This window comes from Globicephala melas, chromosome 17 (genome assembly GCF_963455315.2).
Source record: "Globicephala melas chromosome 17, mGloMel1.2, whole genome shotgun sequence".
Taxonomy (NCBI): Eukaryota; Metazoa; Chordata; class Mammalia; order Artiodactyla; family Delphinidae; genus Globicephala; species Globicephala melas.
Window position 1 is genome coordinate 35,185,693 of NC_083330.1, and position 12,154 is coordinate 35,197,846.

The 12,154-nt window shown below is 35.9% G+C and overlaps 1 protein-coding gene and 1 pseudogene across 2 annotated transcripts in view; both read left to right on the forward strand.

The window, feature by feature from the left end:
• SLC26A7 (solute carrier family 26 member 7) overlaps positions 1 to 12,154 on the forward strand; it is a 308,475-nt gene that overhangs the window by 257,732 nt on the left and 38,589 nt on the right. For both annotated transcript variants that reach the window (XM_060287458.1, XM_030862868.2), the window contains 2 exons: positions 5,820 to 5,926; positions 6,910 to 6,976. In XM_060287458.1, coding sequence (XP_060143441.1) covers positions 5,820 to 5,926; positions 6,910 to 6,976 — 174 coding nt within the window. The remainder of the gene's footprint in view (positions 1 to 5,819; positions 5,927 to 6,909; positions 6,977 to 12,154) is intronic.
• Positions 7,237 to 11,246, forward strand: LOC115856675 (serine/threonine-protein phosphatase PP1-gamma catalytic subunit B-like; annotated as a pseudogene).

The window sequence follows — 12,154 nt, forward strand, 5'->3', positions numbered from 1 at the left end:
CTTTTTCCAAGAAATGATGGATAGAACATATAGCATGAAGGTGAGAGTAGTAACAGATGGGGTTGGAAAAGTTAAGAAAGGGTTGGACTGAGAGAGCTGCTTACATCCTGCAAAGATTAGACTTCATCATGAAGGCAGTGCGGCATCACTGAAAGGAGAAATAGGAATAAGATTTATGTATTAGAAAGGTCATATGAGTAATTTGAGGAAGATGGATCGATCTGATGAAGTATACAACAATTGGAAGCACTTCTTTAATAATTCAGGCAAATAAATCAGGAAGACCTGGACCACAACTAACACTTGAGATTCAAGAAGAAGGAATAGAGTTGAAAAATACTAAAGCGGTTTCATTAGTTATCCCTCATCACCAATTCATCACATGAAGTGCATCAGTCTGAAGTGGCTCCTAAGTTTTCAGTTAGGAACATCACTGGAGGAAAATGATGTCATTCATTGAATTATAGAACATGGAAGCTTATTTAAATGCATTTGGTGGTTACCTTTAGTCTTTAAAAAAAATACAGTTTCACATTCCTGAGTTATTTCTTTCAGTTCCTCTAGTTGTATTTTGTATGTTATCACAAAGCAGTTTTCCAAGAAGGGCTCATGTGTTTTATATTCCCAGAACTACTTCATGGTGAAACCATGTTTTCTTTTTATACTAGAAGGAAGTTTTTGGCTGAGTCTAAAATGCTTTCCCCCAGGCTTTTTAAGCTTGAATTATCTTCAGACATTGAGGGATAAGGCAGAGAAATCACAGGTCAACATAATATTTTACTATTTAATGTGAGCTTATTTTACTAAATGGATGCTCAGTGAGTTTCTTTCTTGCTCATAAAGTTTGGTAATATTGTCAGAATATTTCTTGTGGTTGAACAGTTAGTATCAAATTTCTAAGAGAGTGACATATCCTTGTGATCTCGGAATCAAGAATTACATACAAAATTTTTCTTCTAATATGTCTTTGAATATTTTTTCAAATATATATGTCCTGTTCTCTTAATGAGTTATGTATTTTTAATTTACTTTGTTTCTTAAAATCTGTACATTTTCCCGTGGTTATTTTGGGGTGTGCATGTGTGTGTGTGTGTGTGTGTGCACATATGGTTTCTCTGGACTATTCACTGTATCTCTGATTATGTATTTCTTATTGTGATTATCCTATTTAGTAAATTTTAAATATGGCTTTTATCTCTGTAATATTTTTGTTTCCATCCAATTTCTTTCCCAGTTTTTCTTCTTTGACTCTTCATATCTATTTTTGAGGGAGTTTTCCTGAGATTTTATTGCCTAAACTTATCCTCTGTCTCTATTTTGTTACTTTATTTCTTTTTCCCATTTTTATAAATAGCTTCCTTGATTATTCCTTTATGATTATGATGCATCTTTAGTGGACATAGCTATTTGCTGAAAAATAATGTGGGGAGGGCAGAAGGTAGGAAGTGAAGTAGAGCATCTCATGACTCTGATTTAACTATGTCATCTGAAGATTTGTCCCTAGTTGAAATAAAGCCTCACAAATCACAGGCTCTCTGATGATCTTTTACTAGCTGTCTCCTCTAACTTCTTCACCTTGTTTCATCTCTGTCAGTCTCCTTTTGTTAGGAAGCTAGGTTGTAAGTGATACAAATGGCATTTTATCTTACTGCTCTTCTTTATATAGTATCAAATAGATACCATACGGGTACCTTTCCTTCTTCTCTGGTGGTCCACTATTGCCCCTAGAACTTAAAGCTCTTATCAGAAGATTATTGTATAGAATTTTTAAAATTGTGACATTCATGGAGAAATCTATAATTGATTAAACTTTGAGGATAAATTTGTTGGCTTCCAATGTCCTTGATATCTTATAAATTTTGCAACTCTACATTGTATTTTATAGTTAGGAGTTGTGACTATGTTCTTGTTTCATCAAAGCTGGATTTTCCTCCATATATATTCATTTTTATATTGCTTTGGGTGGAGTTTAATAGAGGGGAGTAAAGTAAAAATGATTTTAATACACTATCTAAATCTGATGTCCAAATCTATACTTAGAAAGGTTATTCTGGCAGCAGTATGGCAAATGGATTACAATGCTGATAACAAAAGCAGATAGTTAAGTAGGAGGTTGTTAGAACATTTTAAGGGAACAATAGCAAAGTATGAACTAGGACATTATCAGTGAATTGAGAAGAGGGTATAATTTGAGATATTTTTTATTAATAATTGATAGGACTTGGAAATGATTGGACAAGTAGATGAAAAAGGAGAAATAGTCAAATATTATTCCAAGGTTTCTGATTGTAGTGTCTTGAAGAATATTAGTGTTATAACTGAAAGAGGACAGTAGAAGAAGGCTTGGGGGATGAAGTTAATGAGTTTGCATTTGGACACACTGAGTTTGAAGGTATTTGGTAGACTGTTTGAAACTGCTTTAATGGCTCATAATTTGTAATCTCCTACATAGAGGTAATAGGTGAAAACCTGGAGTAAGTAGGGAGTATGGTTTGGGAAGAAAATAATGTTGAGAAAGGTGACACGGATATAGCAGGTACATGATAATTAAATGCGATGTTGGGTTTAGCTTGACAATGGCCTCCTGTGGTTGAAGTGGACAGGTATCTCTAGTTGTTAAGGAATTCAACAGTGAGAGGCCATGGGTTATTGGAATATGATCTGGGCAAAGCATTTGTAGTGATAATATTGCACAGACTTTTGTGGATATATGCTAGATCACCCAGTAGACAGAATATGTCCAGATAACTCAATAGTTAGAATATACCTAAATATGAAGCAAAGTTACCAAAAATGTATGTATGTGTAAAGCAATTTGAAGGTTGAAAGTTTAAGAAAACATGTAAGTAGTCATCACAGATGAATGGAGAAAGAAAATGTGGCACATATATACAGTGGACTATTACTCAGCCATAAAAAGAAACGAAATTGAGTTTTTTATAATGAGGTGGATGGACCTAGAGTTTGTCATACAGAGTGAAGTAAGTCAGAAAGAGAAAAACAAATACCGCATGCTAATGCATATATATGGAATCAAAAAAAAAAAAAAAAGGTTCTGAAGAACCAGGAGCAGGATAGGAATAAAGACGCAGATGTAGAGAATGGGCTTTAGGACACAGGGTGGGGGGAAGGGTAAGCTGGGACGAAGTGAGAGAATGCCATGGACATATATACACTACCAAATGTAGAATAGGTAGCTAGTGGGAAGCAGCCGCATAGCACAGGGAGATCAGCTTGGTGCTTTGTGACCACCTAGAGGGGTGGGATAGGGAGGGTGGGAGGGAGAGGCAAGAGGGAGGAGATATGGGGATATATGTATATGTATAGCTGATTCACTTTGTTATAAAGCAGAAACTAACACAACATTGTAAAGCAATTATACTCCAATAAAGATGCTAAAATAAAAGAAAAATTAGAAATTTTTATTTCTTTAAACTTTTTACAGTTTAATAATAATTCTACTTTGAGTTGTAGATCAAAACCCTCTTTGAGATAATGAGGAAATAGGGATCCAAAATGGAAGCCTTACTGATGGACTTAGAACTGAGTTTGAGTAACTGAACAGTAGAGATAGAATTAAGACCTACAGAAATTTAATAATATGGATCAATCACCAAAACAGCGTAACAGATGGAGCAGAGAAGTGAAGTGATTGAGTATCTGCTGAACTGTGTTTTACACCGATACATTTTCTATAAAAGGAAGAGTTTATGTGTTCCCTACTTGAGGCCAACTTTGGGGTTATCTTATATTTAGGGGCTGTGAGTGCCAAATAGGGAGGAGATCAAGTAAGAATGCATAATGCAAAAAAATAGGGTTTCAAAAAAAAAAAAAGTGTTTCAAGAACCCAATTCCTTATAGCTATGACATCTAGGATTTGGATTTTAATAGGAATTGTTACAGAGTAGTGTTGGGACTTATTCTAACCAGTGGAACTATTTACTTGTCTATGTTACTAATTTCTATTTGATATTTTTTTCAAAGTTATAAATGTAGCCCTAGAAAATAACTAAGCATTATAAGCCCAGCTTACAATAGGTGATATTGTGGGAGAGTAAATTCACTTTAAAAATAGAACCAAATGGTACCAACATTTTTGATCGCTCTGATGAATCATGGCATCCAGGCTCTGTGTTTTTTTAAATGGCAGGGACCAGGATCCTCGGTTCCCCATGCTATATTGAATCATGGAGGTTGGCCAGGAGGAACAGGACTTATAAAGCTTTTGGTGAGGTCTTATTCTGCCACACCCAGGCAGGTTCAGTAAGCATTAGGGGATGAGTGAGAAACAGAGCAATCATGGCAAGTTGAAGTAATGATCAAAAATTTGCAGCCTTATTTTGTACACAAGTTTGGTGCAATAAGATGGGAAGGAAAAGACACACTGTGTACAAGTAGAAGATTCAAATGACTCTCCATTCACCTGAATAGAGGAAAAATATCTCAGTGTCTAACCTATTAGATGACAGGATGGTGTAATAATAAGTGTTAACAGCATTACGTTTGTAGGTGATGGATCTTAACATGAGAACACTTAAAATATAGTTTCTCGTTTATTCCCAAATGTTTGTTTCTTCTATATCAAAAAGGAATTTTACAGATAAAAATCTGTCCATTTGCTTCCAAGAGCTTAGCTTTTGAAAATAGCTCAACATTAAGAACCACTCAAGCTCAGTGTAGATAAATAATACAGATAAAGGAGAAGTAAAAAATTTCAAGTTAAAAAATACCTTTTAGAAACATTTGTTTCAAACTTGTCTGGAAAAAAGAAACCTATACCCCTCCAAGAATCTGTGCTGTTTTCAGATTATAGAGAAATTTATCTTTCATTAGCATATGGAATTGAATTATGTTGTTTAAAATGGTAATACAGCTATTGGGACAGAAAGAAATCAACTTAGAATTACTTGCATAAAGTAATGAAGGTAATTTGGGAGAAAAGAGAGAGTGAAAATTTTGTTGGTCTACTATTTGCCAAATGCAGAATTTTGTGTTTAGAAAATATAACTTTCTGGATTTCACAAATTATTTTCCTTTTAAAGCTATTTTTGTCAGAAATAAACTTCGAATTGCCAATATAATACAGTATCCTGTTGCAAATTGTAATTTCAGGTGGTAGACAAAACTGCAATATTGTTGGAATCCCAATTGAAGGAGAAATAGAATTTTCTTGCAATCTTTTGAAATATTCCCAAGAACTAAGTTGGCCTTGAGTTTTTAGCTTTCACAATTTCACAAGAAGTGACCCCTTGCAAATAAAAGTATAACTATTTTTATAGTGGTTGGTCTAAAAGTGGCTTTGGTTGTGCTGTTAGAGTCAATCATTTTAACAATAGGCTTTGAGAGTCCTACGTATCAATAGTAATAAGCTATCTTAGTTCTCTTTATAGCAATCCCAGAAAACAGAATATTACTGAGAATGACCAAAAATCTACAAACACTTGTTTGTAATATTATTACACCAAATGAGAAAACAGTAGGTAATTATGGAATGCTTTTGAAGCAAGCACATCAGCCAACTATTTACAGATCTTAAATAGAAAGTTTTTTGGGGATTGAAATAAGGGTTGGCAGCATCTATGTAAAAAGAATGTGCCTTTTCCCTTTGCCTTTCCCTTAACCTCTGTCACTGGGAGTCCGCTGGGGCCTGGGTTTGTTTCTGTGTTCCTGGGCTTCTGTTTACCACTCCTTGAGTAATATATTCTTGCTGAGAGATTTCATCACAGGAATGGTAGAGAACAAGATTGTGAGGAATTTAGCAATAACGAGAAAGATGAGAATACAAAGGACCCATATCTTGTTTCCTGTTTGTTTTTCAGGGCATATGGGTCAGTACATATATATTTACAATATGCTTTGCTGCCAATGTGGGGCTGCTGTTTGGTGTTGTGTGTACCATAGCTATTGTGATTGGTCGTTTCCCAAGGTAAGATCTTATTTAAATGCTGTTTATTCTGACACAGCAGCAAATATACTGTTGCCAGTTACTTTTATTTCTGTGGAATAGATAGTATTACTCTCATGTTTTATTTATATAGAAGTTTTTATCTACATGTGATATATAACAGCACTGGTCTTAATGAGGACCAGTCAGAACTATAAAATAGAATATATAAAATCTATTAAAGTAAACAAATTAACCCCACAGCTATACAGTGCATCACAGAGCTATTTTTTTAAGTGAATGGATATAGTATTTAATGAGACACAAACCATATAACAATGTAATCATTTGAAAAGTTAAATAACCTCAAAAAATTTAATTTTTCAGAAGCTTTATTAATCTAGCTACTTTTTTCTAGATAATTTATTAATGAACACATTCTTTTTGTTTTTTACGGCACATCTGTAAACCATTCCATATTTTGATCAATTCTTTTTCTGTTTCCCAATGTTCATCATCCGATAATGCTTCTACTCACTTCTCATCCTTCCCTTGAAATTCTTTGTGAAATAATATATTCTTAAAAATTTAAGTTTTACCTCTATAGATTCTATCTTTATGAAGTTTCTATATATAGATTCATTGTTATGTGGTCCAATCTTGCCATTGATTCCCTCTTTACTTCCTTTACCCTAAAACAAGATTTTCTTAAATACCGTATACTTTCTAGCCTTCTCCCTTATTGCTCTTCTTTATCAATCCACCTCTTTAGCTTGAAGATATGGTAGCTGGGAGCCCAGGTGAGATAAATTACATTCTAAAATCTCTATTTAGATGTCTCTGTTTCTGAGGATCCCAGAGAGACACACATTTACCAGTGTCTTATGAACAAATGGGATATAGCATCTAAACCATTCTAAATATGTTCTAATTGTTAAAATAAAATGGCTTATCCTTTTTATTTCTTCATGGTTGATGTAGTAATTTGGAAATGACATTGTATTTTATATCTGCCTTAATTCTAGAGCAAAGACTCTGAGTATAAAAAATATGAAAGAAATGGAATTTAAAGTGAAGACAGAAATGGATGATGTAAGTTTAGTTTCCTTTTCCTTCGTGCAATTAATAATTTTTGTAGGTCAGATAGTTTCAAGGTATCATAAGCAGATAAATTACTACTTTAAAAATGATAATTCTATTGTTGATTAGTTTGAACTTTCAGTGGCATGTGTAACCACCATATATATAGCAATCAACATACAACAAATCAATAGAACAACAACAGAAAGCTTGTATCAGCATGCAGATAAGAGGATAGCATGGTTCATAGATGTAAAGTTCACAGAATAATCATGGCCCAGACTAGTTCAGTTATTTGGAAACCTCTTTTCCATTATTAAGTTGACATAAAACAGTCAAACTAAACTAATAGTCTATTCCAAATAAAATGATGGAGGAAGATAGGGAATAGGGAAGGGAATAAAGCAAAGTGGGGTCATGGTATTTGTTAACACAATCAGTGACCCTCTGTTTTATTAGCAGAGGGTAATTGATGCCACCAGGATTTGTTTCTTGCACAGTGGACACCTTTTTAAGGAAACAACATATAAATTGTCTCATTCAATCCATGTTTAGGCAGGCCAATTATGTTTGAGTTCTAGCTTCTTGTTCTGAAGGATGACCCAAACAAGTTTAAAGTGAAGAAAGAAAATGTCAACTTGAATTTTTGTCAATTAAAAAAATTGGCCTTACTTTGAACCTGCTTTGTAATGTTTCACTAACCTTTTTTTTTTCTTTATTTTTCATTTTTACTTGTTTTAGTACCCCATGATTGCCCTCAGAACAGAGAGAACTAGCCTCCTATCAGAAGGATCAGTGTCAGGGTATTTCTGAGTAGACTGGAAGTAGAAAGTAGCAGCAGGAGTCCTTCTGTGACACCTAGGGAAATGGCTTGTGTTTTTTAACAAGTATGGAAAGATTTGCTTCATAGAAAGCTATTGGAGTTCAAAGACTTTGAAGGTGTCCCAGGCTCAAATTTTCCACCAATGCTACCTTCCTTTCCTATCCCTTTCTTTTCTTCCTTTAAATTTTCCATGGGAATTTAATGCTTATGCAAAGTCCCAGACTGACTCAGGCCTCTAAAGTCCTCAGTGTTTCCACTCCACACGTACAGCCATATACCGTAGCCTTGACATTCTTAGCTTTGAAACAGAATTCTCAGTTTAAATCACTGGTTAATAAATTCTACCTAATTCATACCTTCTTCTCAAGCTAAATATGTGAGGAAGTGAATGAGGGGATTTGCAGGAAGATGAAAGTGCTGAAATTTCTCCATGTCTTTAAAACTTGATTTGTTCTAGTCTAGCCACCTACCTGAATAATAACTGTGTCACATGGAAATCTTAATTTTATTAGAATATTACACCTCACTAGTTATTTAATGTTTTGTACCAAAACTAAGAGGGAAAACAGTAAGATAGAGAAAGATTTGAATATGAACTCTTAGGTGGAACTTTTAGCTAACTTCAAGAGTAGTGGTGATCTGTCACTCCTCCCTTCTGTTTATGCACGCTCCCACCCCTTCTTCACATGAAACACTCACTCTCAATTTGGAAGACCCCTCCCCACTCAGTGAATTCAACTCTATTGAGAATTTCTTTTCTTGCCCCATTTGAGTCTCTGTTCCTTAATAAATACCTAGCTTTAAAAAGTATATTATCTTAAAGCATATTGGCACAAACATGTGGTGTGATTAGTGAGTCCATTTAAGATGTGGGTCTTTGTCATAACTAAACCTGACAGGCCAAATAATTGTTTTATTTTTGGCTTATAAGAGATTTCCTCTTGATTAAAAGTTAATTTGGTAGGGCTTCCCTGGTGGCGCAGGGGTTGAGAGTCCGCCTGCCTATGCTGGGGACACGGGTTCGTGCCCCGGTCCGGGAAAATCCCACATGCCGCTGAGTGGCTAGGCCCATGAACCATGGCCGCTGAGCCTGCGCGTCCGCAGCCTGTGCTCCGCAACGGAAGAGGCCACAACAGTGAGAGGTCCGTGTACAGCAAAAAAAAAAAAAAGTTAATTTGGTAACTTAAGCGTTTTTGTTTTCTTGAATTGTTTATTTTCAGCAAATTTTCTAACTTTCTAGAGTTTAAACAGTTGTGTAGCTATAGAAACTTTTTGACATTATCTAGCTTAAAAATTTACCTATGTTAGCTCTCGTGGTTCCAGTGGGGAGAGAAGGAGGAAACAGGGAGCCCCTGCCACCGCTGCCACCACCGTGTCTGTGCTGGTGGTGTGGGAAAAGAGGCGTGAATCCCAAGGTGCTACCGTAGTTGTTGCCGCTGCGGGAGGGTCGGCGGTGGGAACGTAATGGAAGATATAAACTAAACATCGACAGCATCATCCAATGGCTGCTGGAAGTGAGAGTGTCCAAGCCTGGTAAGAATGTCCAGCTACAGGAGAACGAAATCAGAGGACTTTGCTTAAAGTTCGGAGAGATCTTCCAAAGTCAGCCTATCCTACTGGAACTTGAAGCACCACTCAAAATATGTGGTGATATCCATGGGCAGTAGTATTATTTGCTTTGACTTTTTGAGTATGGTGTTTTCCCGCCAGAAAACAATTACCTGTTTTTTTGGGACTATGTGGACAGGGGATAGCAGTCATTGGAGACTATCTGCCTCTTATTGCCTTACAAAACCAAATATCCCGAGAATTTTTTTCTTCTCAGAGGAAATCACGAATATGCCAGCATCAATAGAATTTATGGATTTTATGATGAATGTAAAAGAAGATACAACATTACTCTATGGAAAACTTTCACAGACTGCTTTAACTGTTTACCGATAGCAGCCATCATGGATGAGAAAATATTCTGCTGTCATGGAGGTTTATCACCAGGATCTTCAGTCTATGGAGCAGATTCAGTGAATTATTCAACCAATTGATGTACCAGATCAAGGTCTTCTTTTGTGGTCTGACCCTGATAAAGATGTCTTAGGCTGGGTTGAAAATGACAGAGGCGTGTCCTTCACATTTGGTGCAGAAGTGGTTGCAAAATTTCTCCATAAGTATGATTTGGATCTTATATGTAGAGCCTATCAGGTGGTTGAAGACGGATATAAATTTTTTGCAAAGAGACAATTGGTCACTCTGTTTTCTGCACGCAGTTGTTGTGGAGGGTTTGACAATGCAGGTGCCATGATGAGTGTGGATGAAACACTAATGTGTTCTTTTCAGATTTTAAATCCTGCAGAGAAAAAGAAACCAAATACCATGAGACCCATAACACCTCCAAGGGGTATGATCACAAAGCAGGCAAAGAAATAGATGTCATTTTGACACTGCCTACTTGAGACTTGTAACATATACTCTATATCCTTCATTTTTAAAACTGAAATGTATATTGGTCAGCTTTTACAAACAACTTTAGTGATGGTGCTAAAGCTATACAGCCCAGGACAGTTTATCCTGTGTAAGGGGTGAGTGTATAGTTGATCTTTTTTTAAAAATTCAGTACTGCCCATGAATAATGTAAATGCTCATTTTCTTTAGGATATAGAGACCTAGTGTGCTCAATCTGTACATTATTGTCATAAAATGCATACTGTTGGATACAAAACACTGTGAACTTTTTTGTTTGTTTGTTTGTTTCAAAGGAATTGCTTGTTTTTCTCTCATTGTCTTGTCATGTAGAAACTAGTTTTTTTTTTTTTTTTTTTTTTTGCAGTACATGGGCCTCTCACTGTTGTGTTGTGGCCTCTCCCGTTGCGGAGCACAGGCTCCGGACGCGCAGGCTCAATGGCCATGGCTCACGGGCCCAGCCGCTCCACAGCATGTGGGATCTTCCGGATCGGGGCACGAACCCGTGTCCCCTGCATCGGCAGGCGGACTCTCAACCACTGCGCCACCAGGAAAGCCCACAAACTAGTTTTTATAGCTATCAAAATTAGGAGTAACTTTCAACCTTACCAGCATCACTGGTATATATATTTAATTAAATCACACTTTCCCCTGTGGTATACTTAAAATGACAATTAAAGCCATTATTTGACATTATAAAGCCATTATGACTCTTTCCTAAAGCCAAAGTTTCTGTTGAAATATGTATTGACACTCCCCTAAGTACAAGGTGGCATGGTTGTGTACCCCTGCTGCCTTCATGGGGATTCAAAAACAGGTTTTTGAGTTTGAATACCAATTAGTAACATAGTGCTGTTTAAGCTATTGATTAAAGTTAATAACATTTTGTATGATTTCCATATAGTCTTTTCACTAAGTAATCTTTTTACAGTTATATCAGGCTTGAACCCGTCCATTCAGAAAGCTTCAAATTATAGAAATAATACTGTTCTATATGAGTGACCAATTATGCTTTCTTTCCCTACATTCTTTATTCTGTGGTGAAATTGAGGCTTATAAGTCAAAACAAAGGAACTAACTTACTATCCACCAGTTTATACAGAACTCACAGTATCTATGACTGTTTTAAAACTAAGATCTGTTTAAAAGAAATCTGTTTCAACAGCTGACCATGTACAATACCATGTGGTAAAAATGAATTCAGACTTATTAAATGATGGAATTGTTTAAAAAAAAATTACCTACTTTAAAAAGCAAGGAATCTAAGAGAGGTTAAACTAATTGTCCAAATTCATATATCTGATATTTTCTTTTATCTTTCTATCTCTGCCTGTCTGTGTCTCCTCCTCAATGTGAGTACTAAAGTCTGAAGGGATATTGCTTTATTTAGTTGGTAAGGAGTTATCATTTCATAGAACTTACCATCCTCTCAGTTTCTAAGACAGACCCCTGCCCCAAAGGTCATGGAGAAGATGGTATTGCCAGGAAGACCTGGGCAAATGGCCAAAGCAGACACCTTTTGTATTGAAATTTTTCCTTCCTCATTTCCTCATGTCTTGCCTACATCCTAAATCCAATGTAATCTAGGCCTGCCCAAAGTGAAATTACCTTCCTGATAATACCTCTTGGTTTCTTTCTCTCAATCAGAACTATCAGTCACTTGTAAGGTTATATTCCTGCCTAAGGAAGACTATGTCATTATGAGGTAAATGACTTGACAATGACCCTTTAGGACATATTTTCATTTTTAAAAATACTGATGGCTAGGTAAAGGAATTTTAAATTTCTAGACTGAGTGGAAGAGGTACTTTTAGGAGGATAAGTCTTCATGATACTCTTTGGATAGTCTAGGCTGTTGCCTCCCCAAAACCCAATTAGTAGGAATAAGGACCATTTTTCGGAAAAGCTGC